The sequence below is a fragment of the Paecilomyces variotii genome (genome assembly GCF_004022145.1).
Source record: "Paecilomyces variotii strain CBS 101075 chromosome Unknown C8Q69scaffold_2, whole genome shotgun sequence".
Lineage (NCBI taxonomy): Eukaryota > Fungi > Ascomycota > Eurotiomycetes > Eurotiales > Thermoascaceae > Paecilomyces > Paecilomyces variotii.
In genome coordinates, this window is record NW_021167141.1 from 2,254,985 (window position 1) to 2,272,778 (window position 17,794).

The window sequence follows — 17,794 nt, forward strand, 5'->3', positions numbered from 1 at the left end:
ATTGCCCGTGACCCCCATCCCTAGCCATGGGTGGGAAGCGTGGAATACGTTTCCTACAGAGTCGGTACAAATAACAGTGCAGTCTCGTACTCGTAAGGTACAGTACATGCGTGACACACTGCCCAAGGCAGAGATCATACTGTACATCCCCCGTTGTCACTGATGCAGCCAGCCTTATCTCGGCCTTCAAATCGGTCTCCATTCCCTCCCTCCCCCATCCCATGACACGCTGTCCCCCTCTTAGTTACGCTGTCTGCTTCCACTTATTGCTAAGCATCATCTGCTGTTCCCTCGTCACTGGCGAATCCCCCAACCACTCGCATAATCGAACAACGGACATCCGGAGTGCCTTACTCAGGTCGTGTGCCCTACGTGATACGTCCGCTCTGAGAGACGACACCGACCGCCTGCCAACGCAGCAGCGGTGACACATACCTCTTCATCTGGCTCTCACCTCGGGCCCCTTCACCTTCATAGCAGTCCATTCCTCCATGCTTTTAACTCAGACTGTCAATCGGGGTGCCTTGCCAGGCGAGAAACGCCGCTTTCTATATTCCATCTCGAAACCATGATGGTCCCACGGTCTTTCCTCTTCAGCTCTGCCTCGTCCCAGAAGAGCGCGAAACAAGATGCAAAGGAGTACAGTCCCGCTCCCTCAACACCTCGAAGGAGCAGCTCCCAGTTGCGTGAAAATGACCCTCGTCTCCAATTTCCTACTGCGATCAGTCCCGATCTCCCGTCCGTCACACATACGAGCCCGGTGGTGATCCCACCAAAGCGAGCTCCGAGGAGAACGCCAGTTACGCCCAACAATAGATCTCGAAACACCCGGAATGGCTACGGTACTCGTGTTCGGTCACCGTCTACGAACAGTGACGCGAAGGTTCCGGCATCGGTTGCCACGCTCTTAGAAGTCACTGCGATTCCTCTCCCGCGGAGGAGCTGGTCCCTCCGCAGTTCTCGGAAGCTACCGCCAGGAAACCATGTGGAGGACTTTAGCAGACTGCTAATGGAAGGTCTTGAGCCTCGAGATGAGGGCAAGACTATCATTGATGGTTCTGCGTCCACTACGTTGGATGTCTTGCTCAGTCCTCCAGATTCGGATAACGAGAAGTTTATGTTTGGCAATGACTATGAGCCTGGGACGCCATTATCGGCCCGCTCGTTGTCTTCTGACTCGACGCCTTCACTAGACCATGATCTCGATTCCTACAGTCCCTCAGTGCTTCCCGTGACGCCACCTGCGATCAGCCAGAAGAATCCGCTGGAAAAGCGACTCAAGCAGCTTTCTCCCGTGGAGGAATGTGCGTCCGATCATCCTCTTCTGGACGTTGAAACCATCGATCCTCTGGATCAGGTGCTGGTGGAGGCTGACGTGCTTACTCCTACATCTCCCAGTCCTGCCGTGCCTAAACGGACGTTCCCACGACTGAGCTCGACCTTCAAGTCCAATCTGACCGCATCACTTCGGGCCATCAAGTCTGCAGCTCAGACGGTGTCCAACTTTGCTACTCCGTCAGTTCAATCAGAGGACTTCCTCACGCGGTCATTATTCACGATCGCTCCAGAGCTAACGGACGATCGGCGTCCACGTCTCATGGATGAGCCACCTTCTGCAGAATTGAGGCGCTATCTGAATCCTATCAATGGTTCTCCGGCGGAAATGCATGTATATCATGAACCCCACGACCTCCCCGGCGCGTCCCACAAGTGTCCTGTTTCGATCCAGATGCAGACTTACCAGCGTTCTGGTGGTAAAGGGGAAGGTGGATTTAGCGTGGTTACTGCTGATGATGGCGATGCACCTTTCGACCCGGAGATCCCTCCAATGGCGCGGCAGCGCGAGCCTCGCGAAAACAGCGACTTCCTGCGCATCGTCGTGCTGGAGATGAACATGCGACGCAGCGGCAAGCTCCGTGACGACATTCCAACCAGAGCGCGTATTTGGCTTCCTCCGCGGAAAGTGAGTACGAGCCAGCTCTCGCCTAATCTCTACGGAACGGGTGAGAATGTCGTCCCGCAACGATGGATCGGCGTCTCCGTGGGTGTCTATGAATGAGATGATTTTGGTCGAACAGGGGGTCATGATATCCTACATAATGTCTGGTGACTTTCTAATTTTTTTCTCCTTATTTTGAAGCTTCTACAGCAGGGCGTTGGGATGGGTACATAGCATCGTGGACTGGGATCTTCATGAGAAGCATCGGTTAAGGCGCGATCGTTTGAGCATTTCTTAGCATACAGTTTCTCTTTCGGCGCATGCTGCTCTCTGGAAGAGCTCAAATGGCAAGGCTTTCACTAGCTATCAGATGTACAGTAGTAATATAATCTACAACAAAAGAGCGCTTGTTCCGTAATAAATCCAGATAACTGACTACATAGTTAGTTATCGGTGACTGGCTAATAACACTGAACTTAGGTGACTCCCCACTTTTGAGCGGACAAAAGTGTATCTTCCAGCTGCTCCATCGCCTCCCGCCGGCTTCGTTCCTGCCTTAGCATCGGCTCCCCTCATTCTGGCCCCCAAACTTTCGTTCAGTCATCAAGAAAGACGCTGCCTACGACCCGTCAGGTGCTCAGATGATAAATCAGTTATTGAACGCTGGGGACAGAGTCGTGGATGATTTAACAGGGGAGTTTGTTAACCCCTGCGACTCAGTAAGATAACCAATGTACTCCAGAGGTATCACACTGAATATCGCATTAACCAGCTCAGAGATAGGCCATTATCTCATGCTTGACATGAACGCTCGGTCTTCGTACAGTCCTGGGTTTATAAATAAACAAAGAGCCATCCAATGACGCTTCGATAACTATCATACCCCGGTTCTAATATCTGACCCGCACGATCGAGAGATCTTAACTATACACGGTTACGCTGTATACATTGGAACCCCGCCTGTTCGCAGATTCAGCCACCATGAAATGCTCTCAGCTATTACTAGTTGGCTGCGTGCCTACGAGGCTGAGAGAGGCTCTGCAATGCACAGCCCTGTTGATGGAGTTTTTAACCATGCTCACTCCCACTACGTGCAGAACTTTGTTGACATTGTCAACTTCTAAATCACGATGCATAGTCATGACCAGGATACGAGCCTCTCCGCGGCGCGGTATACAGTTGGGTGGATATGTGCCCTGCAAGCAGGTTATGAATGTGCCTGTCGGATGTTAGACGAGAAACTTGATGGCCCCAGCATCAACGAGGCCAACGACAACAACACGTATGTATTCGGTCGCATCGCTGGCCATTATGTGACCATAGCTTGTTTGCCAGCTGGTATATACGGTACCAGTTCGGCAGCCGCTGTCGCGAAAGACATGGCTCGCTCATTCCCCAATCTGCAGTTTGTCTTGATGGTTGGAGTCGGCGGTGGTGCACCCACGCCTGAAAGAGACATCCGCCTGGGCGATGTAGTGGTGAGCCAACCGCAAGGAACGCTGAATGGAGTTGTACAGTATGATCTGGGAAAACAGTTACCAAACAACTTATTCCAGAGGACTGGAGTTCTTAATTCCCCTCCAGCTGTGCTCCTGGGCGCAATACCTGAGATTCGCAGACGCCACAATGATCCTCGCAGAACGGATCAAATCGCCCAACATATCAGACGCATGGATGATATGCCAAAATATCGACGACCGCAACATGACATGCTCTATAATTCTGATTACCTGCACCAAGGTGGAAAGACGTGCGAGTGCTGTGCAGACGATCAACTCGTACAGCGCGTTGACCGTTCATCAAATAGCCGAGAAGTGTCCATCCACTATGGGATCATTGCTTCCGGAAACTCAGTAGTAAAGGATCCCAGGATAAGGGATAAATATGCAAAAGATCCCGATCTAAACATACTCTGTTTTGAGATGGAAGCAGCCGGGGTGATGAATAACTTCCCGTGCCTTGTGATCCGTGGTATCAGCAACTATTGCGACTCGCATAAAAACGACGAGTGGCACAATTATGCTGCTTTAGCGGCGTCGGCTTATGCGAGGGAGCTGCTCTTGGTTTTAAAACCAAGGAAAATTCATGTTTTGCCTTCATGGACTGAGGCTCCGGAACAAGGTACGTCGTTCCTTCTTTCCTCGAGGAAATGCTATGCACCGCGTCTATTCCTTCCACATCACAAAGTTCATTCATGAATCACGCTAACCCAGCTTCATAGTAAACGATAGCATATCCAAAGTGAATACATCCGTTGAACGTTTAGAAGAAGGACGTTTATGGGAGGATATCAACAGATGGATGTCAGCTCCAGATGTCTCGACCAACCTGAACAATGCCATCAGTAAGCGATTCCAAGGAACTGGATCGTGGCTTCTCAACTGCAAATCTTTCCAGGAGTGGAAATTTGGCAGTAAGAGGGCCCTTTGTATCTTTGGAAAACCAGGTTGTGGCAAAACCATCCTCAGTTCAACAGTTATCGAACACCTCCACGCGGAGGCAGATCGATCTTCAGAGGTCGTTCTTGAATTCTTTTTCGACTTCCGAGACATTAACAAGCAGACCGTTGATAAAATGACTCGCTCTCTGATCATGCAATTATATACCGCATCTGATACCTCTCGCGCAGAGCTCGAAGGATTGTTTTCCAAGTGCAACGATGGCTACCTCCAGCCCCCCAAAAAGGCTCTATTCGACACCCTGGTAAACATGCTGAAATGCGGCACCAAAATAAAAGTTGTAATCGATGCTCTGGATGAATGCAATGAAAGAGGCGAACTTATTGAGTGGACGCGAAGACTCATTGCTCTTTCAAATACAACAACTAGTTTCATCTTCACCAGCCGCCAGGAAGAAGACATCACGTCAGGTCTCAAGAGCTGCATCTCAGAGGATGACTGGATATGCATACAGCAGGGCCCGGTCGACGAGGACATCCGCTCCTACACTCGCGGAATCATCTATGGAGATAACGAGTTCCGCCGGTGGCGATCGAGGCCGTCGATGCTAGAAAGTATTGAAGTCGAGATTATGAAAAAGGCCAATGGAATGTATGGACGGCCTCCAGCATATTATCTGTGTTCAGATTGTTTCTAATACATCCTTTGCTCCAGGTTTCGATGGGCAGCGTGTCAACTTGACGTTCTGAAAGACTGTATCAGTCCTAGAGATCTGAAGGACTCTCTCGCATCCATGCCCGAGACACTGGACGAGACATATGCTCGGATTCTCCGAGGAATCAAAAAAATACATCGTGCAGATGCTATACGGATTCTACAGTTCCTGGTTTATGCAGACGAGCCCTTGACAGTGGAGCAATTAGTCGACGCCATGGTTGTCGACCTCTCTGGTGATGGCCATTTTGATCCTGACATGCGGCTACCGGTTCCCGAAGAAATCTTGACAATTTGTTCGAGTCTATTGCAAGTAGTGCCGAAACGTGAGATGAGAATTGTTACGGGCGGCCCCCAAAGGCTCACACGAATGGAGGTTCATCTTGCCCATTTCTCAGTCAAAGAGTATCTGTTATCGAATCGTGTCGAGGAGACGTGTCTGCCAGGTCTACGAAGTGTCGAGGCGAGAATGGCGATCGCGCAGGTTCTATTGACATACACGGTACACATTGGCCGTGATGTCCCGAAGAAGGATATAACATGTTTTACTCGCTCATACTTAGGCGCCCGGCCACATATACCTGGTCCATTATTTCATGAACTTGACTTCTCATTTCCTCTCGCAACATACGCTGCATCAAATTGGCTGTCTTATGCAAGATCTGTAGAAGATCTTTTGCTGGACCGGATTTTGCAATTTTTCTGCGAGGATACAGAGGCCTTCAACAAATGGTGCCTTTTCTATATAGAAGATGAGCATATACACTATTTCCACAATCCAGGCCCATTGTACTGTGCGTCGAACGCTGGGCTCATCCGGACTGTACAAGCACTGTTACGAAAAGGAGCTAATGTCGATGGAAACAGCACTGAAACAGGATTTTCTACCCCACTCGGTGCTGCTTGTTATCGGGGTTACGAGAGCATTGTGAGAATCCTGCTTAAGCACGGAGCTGACCCTAATCGAAAATCATATGGCTACCGTTCATATCCGCTAGAGCTTGCAGCGGAACAAGGTCATGCCAAGATTGTTCAACTTTTAGTTGATTGTGGAGCAGATATCAAGCTGCACAATGAACTCAGGAACAGTGCAATTGAGGCTCCTGCGCAAGACGATCACCAAGAAGTAGTCCGCACATTGCTTCGTCTTGGAGCTGGCGTGAACGGATATGATGGGAATTCAGGCGCTGGTCTGGTCAATGCCTCAGAAAATGGCCACCAACAGATGGTCCAGATTCTGATTGACCACGGCGCTGATGTGAATCTCCCCGGTCCCTATGGTACTGCAATCGCTGCTGCTTCTCTGAATGGCCATAAGAGCGTTGTACATCAGTTGCTGCAGAACGGAGCTGATATAAATGTACCTGGAAGCATTGGCACTGCAATTTCGGCGGCTGCAATGGGTGGGCATGAAGATATTGTTCGAGTATTGCTCCGCCACGGTGCTAATGTCAATATCCCAGACGACTCCGGGCGGACCGCTCTTTTACATGCCTCTGAAGCAGGACATGAAGAACTCGTGCAGTTGTTACTCGAACATGGAGCCGATGTGAACATAAGTCATCACGGTGAAACTGCGCTCACAGCGGCTGCTTCAGGCGGACATGAGAAGATTGTACGGACGTTGCTTCTTCATGGAGCCCGCGTCAGCGTTGGAGGGGATATTATTACCGGTACACCCATTCAGGCTGCTGCTGGGAGCGGACACATTGGAATTATCCATCTTTTGATTGATCATGGCGCTAGAGTAGATGGAGTGCATGGCAGCAGCGCACTCCGATCCGCTTCTGCAGGAGGCCAGCAAGAAGTTGTCCGAATGCTACTGTCCCACGGCGCCGACCCCAATGCAAGAAATTCTGACAGTGGCACTGCGCTCCAGTCAGCAAGTTCCAACGGACATACGGATATAGTTCGGTTGTTAATTAACAGTGGAGCAAATGTCAAAGCCGAGAATGATCTCGACCCCGAAGGCACAAGCCCCTACTATATCATCCATAATGCTCTTCATAAGGCAACATCGGGTGGCCATGGAGACATAGCCCATATTCTTATTGACCATGGAATCGACGTCGATGCCCATAATCATCGACATGAGACTGCACTCCAGGTCGCCTGCAGTAAGGGAAACAGAAACCTCGTCGAACTCCTCATCAGCCGCGGTGCCGATGTAACCATCCAGGGTGGCAGGCAAGGAAGGCCTCTCAGTATAGCCTGCATCAAAGGCTTCCAAGAGATAACACAGATCTTGATTTCCAATGGAGCTGATGTCAATGCACCCGACAGTGTTTACGGCACCGCTCTTATCGCCGCCTGCACTCGAGGACGCACTGATGCCATTGCTCGAATGTTGATTGAGCATGGCGCTGATGTCAATGCCCAGGGTGGCAGACACGGATGTGCTCTTAAAGCTGCGACTCATGCTCCTCAGAGCGAGGGACTTGTTCAGCTTCTCCGTGACAGTGGCGCCATCATGGTACATGGGGAAAAGGAAGTCATCACGTAATCTGGGAGGATGTCTTGAAGAGACATGATAAATCGCCAAAGGCGACGGCATTTGACACCCACAGGATCTAGCATGTTGAAAGCCTCGTACTACCTACTTCGGTACAACATCTCTGAACATCCAGACTAGTTATCGCAACATCTCTCTCCTCAATTGGAAGTTTGGTCTATTGGATAATTGATACGAAAACCTTCGTTGGGACAAACTGGCTCTATATATATACATCTATCTAAAGACGTTTCAGATAACACCCTGTACAGAAGGCGCCACAATAGTCACGCCAAGTCAATAACAATATTCCTACTACTGCTTCTGCCGCTCCCACTTCAACTAAATACTCTCTATCTAGAAAGAGACCTAGAGCGGTCACCACTATCGCTCCTTTGGCGAACACAGTCCAGACAATCACGAGCACGTGATCACACGGACCGGTTCAACTTGGACGCGCCATGCAAGTACTTGCCTGCATAACGGAATCGAGGGCGCGATCAACTTCAGGAACCACCAGGAACTTAACCTAGCGAATCACGTATTACGATCCATCTTGCCCTTTTTAAGATAAGTTCTTGTATCGGCAGGGCCCAGTAATCGGTCATTTTACCCTGGCATCTGGAGAGTCGCGGTTGTTTACATACGGTGGCTCAAATGCCTCCCAGGAAGCGCAAGTCTGAAGCTACGGCGGCGGTTGTAGATGAGATTCCCAAAAGGACACGGAGATCTCTTCGAGGTGCTGCGAGAGCAGAGTCGCCGAAAGGGGTCAGTTCAGTTGAGAAAGGTTTGAGATTTCCTCCGGGACGGCAAGATTTGGTTTATTCCGGGTATATTTTGCGAGGTTCGTCCCCAATGCTGATTGTAATGTCGAATTAGAAACGAAAGCTACTGCCGCTAAAAGTGGAAAAGATCTTTCTGGGGAGAAGTCTGAGGTACAGTTAGACCTGTTCCCTTCAGCAGAGTATAGCATCTGACGATAAGTTCCAGTCATCGACGAAGCCAAAGGGTGGTAAAAAGACGGAACAGAAAGCTAATATCGACCGAGATGACGAGGGCGATAATAATCGCTCCTATTGGCTTATGAAGGCCGAACCCGAGTCACGCTTGGTGAAAGGAATAGATGTGAAATTCTCCATTGACGACCTGCAGGCTGCTGAAGAGCCAGAAGCCTGGGATGGTAGGTTAAAGCGGAACCATATTACGGCCGACTCCCTGCTAACGTTAAGCTGCTAGGGGTGCGCAACTTTGTCGGTATGTTATGCGTGTAGGTTACCACGACTGTGGCTTACAGGGAAACAGCACGGAACAACATGCGAAATATGAAGAAGGGAGACTATGCATTCTTTTACCATTCCAATTGCAAGACTCCTGGTATAGTTGGGATGATGGAGATTGTCGAGGAGCATTCTGTCGACGGTGCGCATAAGTCGAGTTGGCACTGCTTGAGGAAAGCGCTAATCGGACGATATAGAATCGGCGTTTGACCCAGCCCATCCTTACTTTGATCCGAAGTCGAGCCGCGAGAAACCGAAGTGGGATGTGGTCCATGTTGAGTTCAGACGGAAGTTCAGCCGAATGGTCAGTCTCAATGAGCTGAAAGACCATGGCAAACCTGGAGGGCCGCTGGAGAATCTTCAGATGTTGAAGCAGTCGCGCCTCAGTGTCTCTGCAGTAACTGCTGAGGAGTGGAGGTTTATCATGGACCTTGTCGAGAAAGAGGAGGCTACTAGCTGAAGACAGGAAGTAGTCGTCGTCCTATCCGAGCCAGCATATAGGGCAAAGGGAATAATCCAGGCTGGGTCGAGCAGATGCGGATATCTCTCCGATCCATACTCGAAATCGTTGGTGGTTGGAAGCCATCTTTTCCATCATACTCGTCCGTAACCTGCATTTCTAGTGGGCGTCCAATATATAGGAAGGAACTCGTGCAACCATCCCTGTCTTACTCCGGACGCAGAGCATAGAACATGACGGGGAAGAGACCGAGGCTTTTCGGAAAGCCCAACTGCTCTTCTGTCTTTATCAAGAAGAGTCCAGCTTCCTTGAACAGATGTTTGAATTTGTCATCTGTTCGCGTCACGCTACTGTCCACCTCGTCGTAGATATCCTCACCATCTGCGTCGGTAGACACGTTCTCCTTGATCACTATCAGACCTGATTCGGACAGGGCGTCTTTACATCTCAAGAGATATGCTACTAGCTGTGCGTCCGTCAGATGCCCCACGCACCACTGGTTCCATATCAGATCGTAAGTCTTGGTCGGCGTCCACTGCTCGAGTCCTGTAACGTAGATGTCGCCCACCCTGCCCTGCTGTTTGAGCTGCCCATCTCGTATAACACGAGCGAAGCTGTCGACTGGTTCGACGATGTCTACCACCTCACAGGCATTGCTTAGAAACCCGTCGGTCACACGCCCGATGCCCGCACCGCAGTCCACGCCAAGGGGCAGTTTTCCGGGTTTGATGGATGGTAATACACGGCGAAGCTTTGCGAGAAAATTGGCAGATCCGCGTAAATCGATGCGGGAGATCTGCGGGAAGCCACCCAGCATACCGTTGACATTGGGGGAGACTGAGCTCCAGTAGCGGATGGACGAGGCGTGGTCGATTTGGGCATCGGGGGCGGTAGTAGCTGCGTTATCGGCCATGGTGTCTTTCCGGGACCTTGGACCTTGGACCTTGGGGAAGATATGGGCGCCAGTGGGAAAACGAGGAGCGTCTGGAGGGCTGGGGGGGATGAGGAAATGAAATGAAATGGTCCTTTCTATTGCCTGGGAAGAGTAAGTGTATCCGACCGCGGGAGGAGAATCTCTCTCTTAGTGGGGTTCGAATCGAGAGTTTGGCTGGTGGGGGAAACGCGAAGGGGAGCCAAAAGGAACTGATCAGATCCGAACTGCTGCTTGCATCACTTGGGTAATCCGAACCGGACTAACTAACTAACTAGTTATCTGGGATTTTGCTTATCAAGATTCAGAGTTAATTCATTAGTATTTAATGCCCGTCTCGCGCTCGTTCTGGCGGCTCCAGGTCTGCCCTGTTGGAGTATCCGCACTGAAGACATTCCCTACCTTCAGAGCTACAGCTTCGATTCCACGTCGTAAATTCCACGAAATGGCCGGTCTGTCTGTCCAGCTGAAGGCCCCCAATGGGCGCGAGTACACCCAGCCCATTGGTCTCTTCATCAACAACGAGTTCGTGGCGTCCAAGTCCGGAGCAAAGATCACGTCAATCAATCCTACGTTAGTAATCCGTGTGTGACCTCATAGTATAGTCGGGATCTGCTCTAACGATAAACGGACAGGGACGAATCTGAGATCACGTCCGTCTATGCTGCTGGTGCGGAGGATGTCGACCTTGCCGTCCAGGCTGCTCGCAAGGCACTCAAGGATCCGTCCTGGAAAGACTTGTCGCCGACGGACCGTGGCTATCTGATGAACAAGCTGGCCGATCTGGTTGAGAAGCACCAGGAGACGCTGGCCACCATTGAAACCTGGGACAACGGTATGATGCCCTCCTGAGTATTGGTACTGCCATGACATAGTTACTTACGCTGTTGTTCAGGAAAGCCATATACCGTCGCTCTGGGCGAGGATCTCCCCGAAGTCATTAGCACCCTGCGGTATTATGCCGGTTGGACAGACAAGATCTATGGCCAGACCATCAGCACAACTCCCGCAAAGTTCGCATACACCCTTCGCCAGCCCATTGGCGTTGTCGGCCAGATTATTCCCTGGAACTACCCGCTTGGAATGGCTGCTTGGAAACTGGGTCCTGCCCTCTCGTGCGGAAATACAATCGTGATGAAGGCGGCCGAGCAGACTCCCCTGAGCATCCTCTACCTGGCCACTCTGATTAAGGAAGCTGGCTTCCCTGCTGGTGTTGTCAACATCATCAACGGCCATGGAAGAGAGGCCGGTTCCGCCCTTGTGCAACACCCCAGTGTTGACAAGGTCGCTTTCACCGGTTCCACTGCCACTGGACGTGAGATCATGAAGATGGCCGCTGGAACCCTCAAGAACGTTACCCTTGAGACCGGTGGCAAATCTCCTCTGCTTGTCTTCGAGGACGCAGACCTCGAGCAGGCCGCAAAGTGGGCACACATCGGAATTATGTCTAACCAGGGTCAGATCTGCACTGCAACCTCTCGTATCCTGGTTCATGATTCGATTTACGATAAGTTCGTGGCTCTGTTCAAGGAGGTCGTTCTGACGACTAGCAAGGTCGGCGATCCCTTCTCGGACGAGACTTTCCAGGGCCCCCAGGTTACAAAAGCACAGTATGAGCGTGTGCTCTCATACATCGAGAGCGGAAAGTCTGAGGGTGCTACGCTCGTCACCGGCGGCGAGCCATACAAGAATGTCGGAGACGGCAAGGGTTTCTTCATTGCCCCTACCGTGTTTAGCAACGTCAAGGATAACATGCGCATCTACCGCGAGGAGATCTTTGGCCCATTCGTCGTCATTGCCAGCTTTGGAAGCGAGGAAGAAGCAGTGGCCAAGGCCAACGACAGCACCTACGGTCTTGGAGCGGCCCTGTTCACGAGGGACATCGAGCGTGCTCACAGAGTGGCTGCAGAGATTGAATCTGGCATGGTTTGGATCAACAGCAGCAACGACAGTGACTTCCGAGTTCCCTTTGGTGGCGTTAAGCAGAGCGGTATTGGACGTGAGCTCGGAGAGGCTGGCCTGGAGGCATACACACAGGTCAAGGCCATTCACGTCAACATGGGAACGAAGCTGTAAAAGTGGTGATGTTTTGGATATCTTGCATGTAACGATGTACTGAAAACTCATGATACTATATATCAGCACGAACCGCAATCCTGTGGACATTGGCCGCAGCTAGATTGCGACTTTTAATATACTGAGGGCGATTTATCAACCAAATATGTATGACCGAATAGCATATTTCCTTGGATTATATACTGCATAATTATTCTCGTTACAATAGGATCTAAGGTCATCTTCCATGATGGACACTGAACGATAGCCTCGCGAATGTAGACCCAATTTGTTACTGGCTGTTATGATGATCTCGGGAAAACTAATAATAAGATGTTGGCCGGGTGGCGCAATGGTAGCGCGTTGGTTTTCGGTTCCTTAGCTAGGTAAAGCCTACCAAAGGTTTGCGGGTTCGAGTCCCGTCTCGGTCGAGAATTATCTCTTTTTTTTCCCTTACCTTTTTTTTTATCCCTGGAGTGTTTAGAAACCTACATAGTGTTGTTGTTGTTGTTGTTGTTGTGGGATAGCATCGTGAGGCTCAGTGTAGATCCGATAAGCTCGAGGATGTCGAGGAATAGGAGGGTAACGTTCGAATCCGGAGCCCAAGGTACCTAACTAGAGCTTATCCTCAAGCTCTGCCTGCGGTGCGGCATTGCTAGCGTAAGCTGCATCTGTAGTTAGATACCAGACAGACGAAGGTTTAGCCTTCTGTAACTATATCTGGCACCGGCTCGCGTGAGTTCGATCTAATAATTAACCACTCGGCAATGAAGACCACAGTAACCACGCCTGGCGTAGTTATATCTAGCACCGTATCATATCCTTGATTCGGGAAAATCACAATATTCTAAACAACAATAATAATAAGGGGAAGAATATCATCATCGCCCGGGAAAAACAAAAGCAAAAAAAAAAATAATCCTCGACCGAGACGGGACTCGAACCCGCAAACCTTTGGTAGGCTTTACCTGTCGAAAGGAACCGAAAACCAACGCGCTACCATTGCGCCACCCGGCCAGTTTCTATTTTTGGAATGGCGATATCGTGATACTTATTGATACATACTTGTTAACGGACGCCAAAGAATCGGAATTACATTGAGCCTACATAGAGTACGGAGTAGAGTTAAAATCTGTGGTTAGGTAGAGAACTAAAAACTTATTTAATTACTATTCCTTACCCTTTGTACTACTTAACTTATCTAGTGTACTGGGGCGAGCGTTGGTTTGCTAGGGGGCCACGTGAGGAGCAAGGGACGAGGCTGTATTTAAAGGAAGACGAAGGACATTCGCTTTAGGAGGACGGGCAATTCTATTCAATGAGTTCAGTTCAGTTCAGTTCCAGTATAGAATAATAAATCAAAGGATTGGCTCGATTAAGAAGGAAAGCCCTATTGACCAAAGATAAATGTTACCTCCAACGCTGAACTTCGCATTTCCAACTGAGAAAGACGCTTTTTGAAACGTTCATAGTTATTGTTCTCGGGATCACCAGTGTAATGTATCTCTGGGGACTATGTTCTATGTATCTGGATGCGGCTCAATATACTGAAGGCTTGTATTATGTAGGTGCAGCTTTTGAACATAAGAAAGAAGTGTCTAAGTCCGGTACGGGAGTAATTGGGCAGAATAATATTATATTGGGACGCGGTTTTCTGCATACTTTCTTGTTCTCTTCCTCGAGGGTCAGGAGCTCGTAGATCCTTAAGTTTAACGTAACGTCCAGAGCATACAGATCGTCGAGACTAGCAGACGGTATAGGATCAAACAACAAGCTGAAAGCTGATACTCGACAGCAAATATGTAGTACGCCGTTTGTGTCGGATGCTAAGGATAAAGGGAATTAGTATACATAACTTCCCTGCATGGTTCGAGCAAGTGGGACTTACTACTTGGTCCTGAGCCACCGTTTCCTTCTGTTATTTCGATATCTATCTTGGGATCGATCCACCGTCTCTTCCAGTATCACCCTCAAGACTTCTCCTCTCTCCCTGTAGTGCTGTTACTCAACGGCCAATCGAACTCAAGCACAGCCTCATTTCCCTCCAAACCCACATCTTTGCCGAGACCAATATCAACACCAAAAACATGACGCATCCGCCACCAGAGAACCTTCCGCTGTCTATCCTTAACAAGAATAACCGGAGCCGATCTCTCAAACTCGAGGAACCAAACCAAGACAGCTTCAATGAGCTCTGTACCACTCTCTCTAGACGGTCCATTCGGAAAAGGCGCATAGAAATGCTCACAGGCTTGAAATAGCTTCTTAAGGATCTTTTCCTTCATGGTTGATAACGCCTTGTCTCGCGAGCGTGGGTATAAATCAAGGTTCCAGAATCCCTTCTCGAGATCGAAGTCACGGTAGAGGTGATGGATTAACCAGAATACGAGTCCGTGTTGGTGTAGGGGAAGATCAGGGTTCATTTGGTGGAATGCGATCACGGCTCGAATGGGGAAGGGTCCCATGTTTGGGGCTGCTGGTGCTGCTGTCGTATGATATCAGTTCCTGTCGTTTTAAGGATGGAGGATAGAAGTCTCACTTCAGATAGTAATGATATGTCTACCTTTAAGGATAGGATAGACGCGCAAGGTGCTGTTGGTTTAGTGAATAATATTAAGAGGATAAGAGAAACAGAGATGACTATTACTATGGGCTTGACTTTTCTCTGTGGGATATTTCTTTGTTGTGCTGAATGTGTTATTGTGATTATATCTGTGGTGATAAGTTACCCTACTGCTTCGTTTGCTGCCTTTCTCACCCCTACAAGTTAATGCTGTTTTACAGGACGCTTCTGGAGGAGATCCTGAGATAAATCAGCAGAATACACCAGGCAGGATACCACAACAGCTACAGTCGGAGACAAGAAGTTTATGACAAGAAATGGAGTCACGAAGAGGAGCGCCAGCTAGGAGGGGATGTGGTCATGCATCGGGACCTGTGGCTAGTATATTGATTTTGCTAACACATCAACCACTGAATAGTCACAAAAATATTGGGAGAATCAAACCCGGTGAAAATTACCGTGCTATGCTTGCTACATAGGATTTGTTTCTATCGCTCAGACTTCTAGTCATGTGGATGATAAGTATCGCTTGTTTATTTGAGAGTCAGGTTACTCCCCACGATATCAGAGAAGCTGCTCAATAAAATCCTAGGATATAATAACATTAGTCGAGCCCGAAAGATACAAGAGCAAGACTTGTCGAATAGTTAGAGTTGAATTAACTATGATATCTGAATTGGATTTCCTCATCCCTCCAGCTCATCACCTGATGTATATGTACCTGAAATTGTGAAAGGTCTGGGACTACACCTTTTCAACTGAATCCTATAATACCTAGCTTTTTTTACATAAACTAGGCGGAGATATACTTTGAGACCTCCCGCTTGAGGTACTTTCCGTCTACATAAGACTGGACCTTGGCCCTTATTATAGTTATGCTCCCAGTTCTAGAGTTTAGTAATCCAAACAGCAGTAACCAACTCTATCAATCATGCATAATCCCATATGAATATTTAATATTGTATTTCCCAGCCTAAAAGCAAGCCATATGTGTAACTGCAGCGTTTGTAACTTTGCGTGAATATGAAGTTCACATCATTGTTCCGCACTGGACCACTGGCTCTCTAGAGACAACTAATAATGCTAGCAGAGACACTTAGAGCGGTAGACCTTGTTGAGAGGACCCCCACATACATTCTACTAGGTAGCGGTCACAGCAGAACCTAGAACAAGGGTACAAGGGTAATATAGCATATTCTGCACGAACAGCTGCAGTGATCTACTCTGATACAGAAGGGCGGGGCGATCTTTTTAATGGACTTTGAAGCTATGCTTCATATAGACATATTCTCTCGGCCTTTCCTCTCTGGGGAATGACCAGGTCGGTAGTTGAACACGGAGGACGGATACACATGCAAGAGATGCGGGTAGGATGCAATCTTAATTAGACCCAGGGGAAAAAGTAGGGGAGTCCACTTAGTTTAGTATATCTGGATTCTGGCTAGTGAGAAAGAGCTATGAGGTCTCACCTTGAGGTAGGGATCTATAGCGGCTGGTACGGAGAATTGTCTTGGCATAAGAGGTCTAATATAAGTAGGACTCTTTGCAGTTTAATTCAAAGGATTTCTTTCTAGCAACCAGTTGGGCGAATTGAGGGAGTGTGACTACGGAGTAGACTGCTGTCCCTTGCCACGGGCTGAAGCATGCCTGAGCGCTTTTGGCAATAAAATCTGCAGTGGGCTTTTTCCTCACGAGCATCCTCATGACTTGGACTGAGAGTCGGTGACATCTCCGTATTTCGACCGGCGTGCTTCTTGGAGGAACGATGGATGCCCGTCATCGGTGAGACAGAGCCCGATCAGAGAGCTAGACTAGCCCCAAACGGTCCCCGGGGATCATCTCAAGACTCAAGGTGATCCAGTAGGGCTCACACTGAGATCCAAGTGGCACTTTCGAGAATTTCAAAGTGATGTTAGCCTTGTGAAAGCCGCGTACTCTGTACGTGCTCCGGGAACGGATGATAGTTAACGAACTATACTCTAATTTTTTATACTGTCGCGCGGTCCAAGTGTTTTCGACAGGGGCATCCATGGCGGGAAGGACAGGTACCGGGTACCCGGGAACACCGAAGCAGACGCTATGCGACACTAAAGGCGCTCCGGGAAGTCGACGCACCTCCGCGAGCCGACCCGGCTATAGCTAGTATGGCTTAGTGATTCGATTAGCCTGATTCCTTTTTTCTCTGATGGAGGCAGGGAAGAGGACAGGTAGCTAGGGGCCCCCGGAGCTGATCTTCCAATCTCCGTTCCCGCAAACGCTAAGTATCTCTGCAGTTGTTTGTGTCTGAGAATCAGGACTCATGATTCCATTCAGATGTATGGTATGTATATACTTCCGTATCTGGGCCAAAAGCTACCAGATCGTGCAAAACGTGGGAACACTTAGCTCTTATCAGTATCATTATTGAATTATTATGGTATTGTTCTTGGTAGCTCCACCCCTTTCGCACGGGGCAGGCCATAGTCCGCCTTGTCGAACGCTCACGGACTCACGGAGCGATCTGCTCGGAACCGCTCGTGGTAGATAGCTGGATCAGGCAGGCAGATCGGGCTTGGAACTTGGAAGAAGTCAGTATACGGAGTCATCACACTAGATATACCATACAGTACGGAGTAATTACTACTAGTAGTAGAGAGTTCTCCCACTGTTTCTCATGGTGGCGGCGGTAGACTAGGTAGTAGGTACCTGCCACCTCGTCTCTCTCTCTCCGAGTTTCTCTCAGCCCATCCAGAGCTCCTTGTCGCATTTCCGCCCCTGGAGAGAGTTGCAGGGTACGGACGCTTTAGTGTCGATGGCAGAGTCAGGGACAACAACGAGTCGTGACAAGCAGTGGTGAACAGATCAAATCACCGGCCAGCAGCGGAAACGAAGGCGCATCGTAGCGCCAGCGCCATAACACATGATCGAGGATGCATGAGGCAGGGATGGTCACCTGGAACCCAATCACGAGGTGTCACCGCCGTCT

At 49.4% G+C, this 17,794-nt stretch overlaps 5 protein-coding genes and 2 non-coding genes across 7 annotated transcripts; 5 read left to right on the forward strand and 2 right to left on the reverse strand.

Annotated features, from left to right (window-relative positions):
* Nucleotides 1-126: 126 nt before the first annotated feature.
* Nucleotides 127-2,379, forward strand: C8Q69DRAFT_457478 (hypothetical protein). The gene has a single exon (XM_028629904.1). The coding sequence runs from the start codon at nt 569-571 to the stop codon at nt 2,057-2,059; it is 1,491 nt and encodes a 496-aa protein (XP_028487657.1). The 5' UTR covers nt 127-568; the 3' UTR covers nt 2,060-2,379.
* Nucleotides 2,380-3,069: 690 nt separating this feature from the next.
* Nucleotides 3,070-7,555, forward strand: C8Q69DRAFT_504663 (putative multiple ankyrin repeats single kh domain protein; the record flags this gene model as incomplete). Its single annotated transcript, XM_028632617.1, has 3 exons — nt 3,070-4,060; nt 4,161-4,989; nt 5,053-7,555. 3 exons carry the CDS (start codon nt 3,070-3,072, stop codon nt 7,553-7,555), a joined length of 4,323 nt encoding a protein of 1,440 aa, XP_028487658.1.
* A 323-nt stretch (nt 7,556-7,878) lies between these two features.
* C8Q69DRAFT_157208 (AT DNA binding protein) lies at nt 7,879-9,384 on the forward strand. The gene is made up of 6 exons (XM_028625616.1): nt 7,879-8,330; nt 8,423-8,478; nt 8,534-8,723; nt 8,780-8,797; nt 8,846-8,962; nt 9,018-9,384. The coding sequence occupies exons 1-6, from the start codon at nt 8,201-8,203 to the stop codon at nt 9,278-9,280; spliced, it is 774 nt and encodes a 257-aa protein (XP_028487659.1). The 5' UTR covers nt 7,879-8,200; the 3' UTR covers nt 9,281-9,384.
* Nucleotides 9,260-10,559, reverse strand: C8Q69DRAFT_157270 (DUF858 domain-containing protein). Its single transcript, XM_028625618.1, has one exon. It carries the CDS (start codon nt 10,191-10,193, stop codon nt 9,489-9,491), a length of 705 nt encoding a protein of 234 aa, XP_028487660.1. The 5' UTR covers nt 10,194-10,559; the 3' UTR covers nt 9,260-9,488.
* C8Q69DRAFT_157210 (putative aldehyde dehydrogenase Ald3) lies at nt 10,367-12,541 on the forward strand. Its single transcript, XM_028625617.1, has 3 exons — nt 10,367-10,784; nt 10,847-11,046; nt 11,107-12,541. The coding sequence occupies exons 1-3, from the start codon at nt 10,540-10,542 to the stop codon at nt 12,285-12,287; spliced, it is 1,626 nt and encodes a 541-aa protein (XP_028487661.1). The 5' UTR covers nt 10,367-10,539; the 3' UTR covers nt 12,288-12,541.
* A 63-nt stretch (nt 12,542-12,604) lies between these two features.
* C8Q69DRAFT_t32 lies at nt 12,605-12,697 on the forward strand. Its single transcript has one exon. It is a non-coding gene; the product is annotated as a tRNA-Arg (tRNA).
* Nucleotides 12,698-13,189: 492 nt separating this feature from the next.
* On the reverse strand, nt 13,190-13,283 carry C8Q69DRAFT_t48. The gene has a single exon. It is a non-coding gene; the product is annotated as a tRNA-Arg (tRNA).
* Nucleotides 13,284-17,794: the final 4,511 nt, after the last annotated feature.

Excerpts from the sequence above, each read along its gene's own strand:
- C8Q69DRAFT_157208 (XM_028625616.1), top strand. The coding sequence starts at position 8,201 with ATGCCTCCCAGGAAGCGCAAGTCTGAAGCTACGGCGGCGGTTGTAGAT. Across the intron at positions 8,479-8,533 it reads TTTCTGGGGAGAAGTCTGAG|TCATCGACGAAGCCAAAGGG; the intron begins GTACAGTTAGAC and ends GATAAGTTCCAG. Across the intron at positions 8,963-9,017 it reads CGAGGAGCATTCTGTCGACG|AATCGGCGTTTGACCCAGCC; the intron begins GTGCGCATAAGT and ends CGGACGATATAG.
- C8Q69DRAFT_157210 (XM_028625617.1), top strand. The coding sequence starts at position 10,540 with ATGCCCGTCTCGCGCTCGTTCTGGCGGCTCCAGGTCTGCCCTGTTGGA. Across the intron at positions 10,785-10,846 it reads ATCACGTCAATCAATCCTAC|GGACGAATCTGAGATCACGT; the intron begins GTTAGTAATCCG and ends ATAAACGGACAG. Across the intron at positions 11,047-11,106 it reads CATTGAAACCTGGGACAACG|GAAAGCCATATACCGTCGCT; the intron begins GTATGATGCCCT and ends GCTGTTGTTCAG.
- C8Q69DRAFT_457478 (XM_028629904.1), top strand. The coding sequence starts at position 569 with ATGATGGTCCCACGGTCTTTCCTCTTCAGCTCTGCCTCGTCCCAGAAG.
- C8Q69DRAFT_157270 (XM_028625618.1), bottom strand. The coding sequence starts at position 10,193 with ATGGCCGATAACGCAGCTACTACCGCCCCCGATGCCCAAATCGACCAC.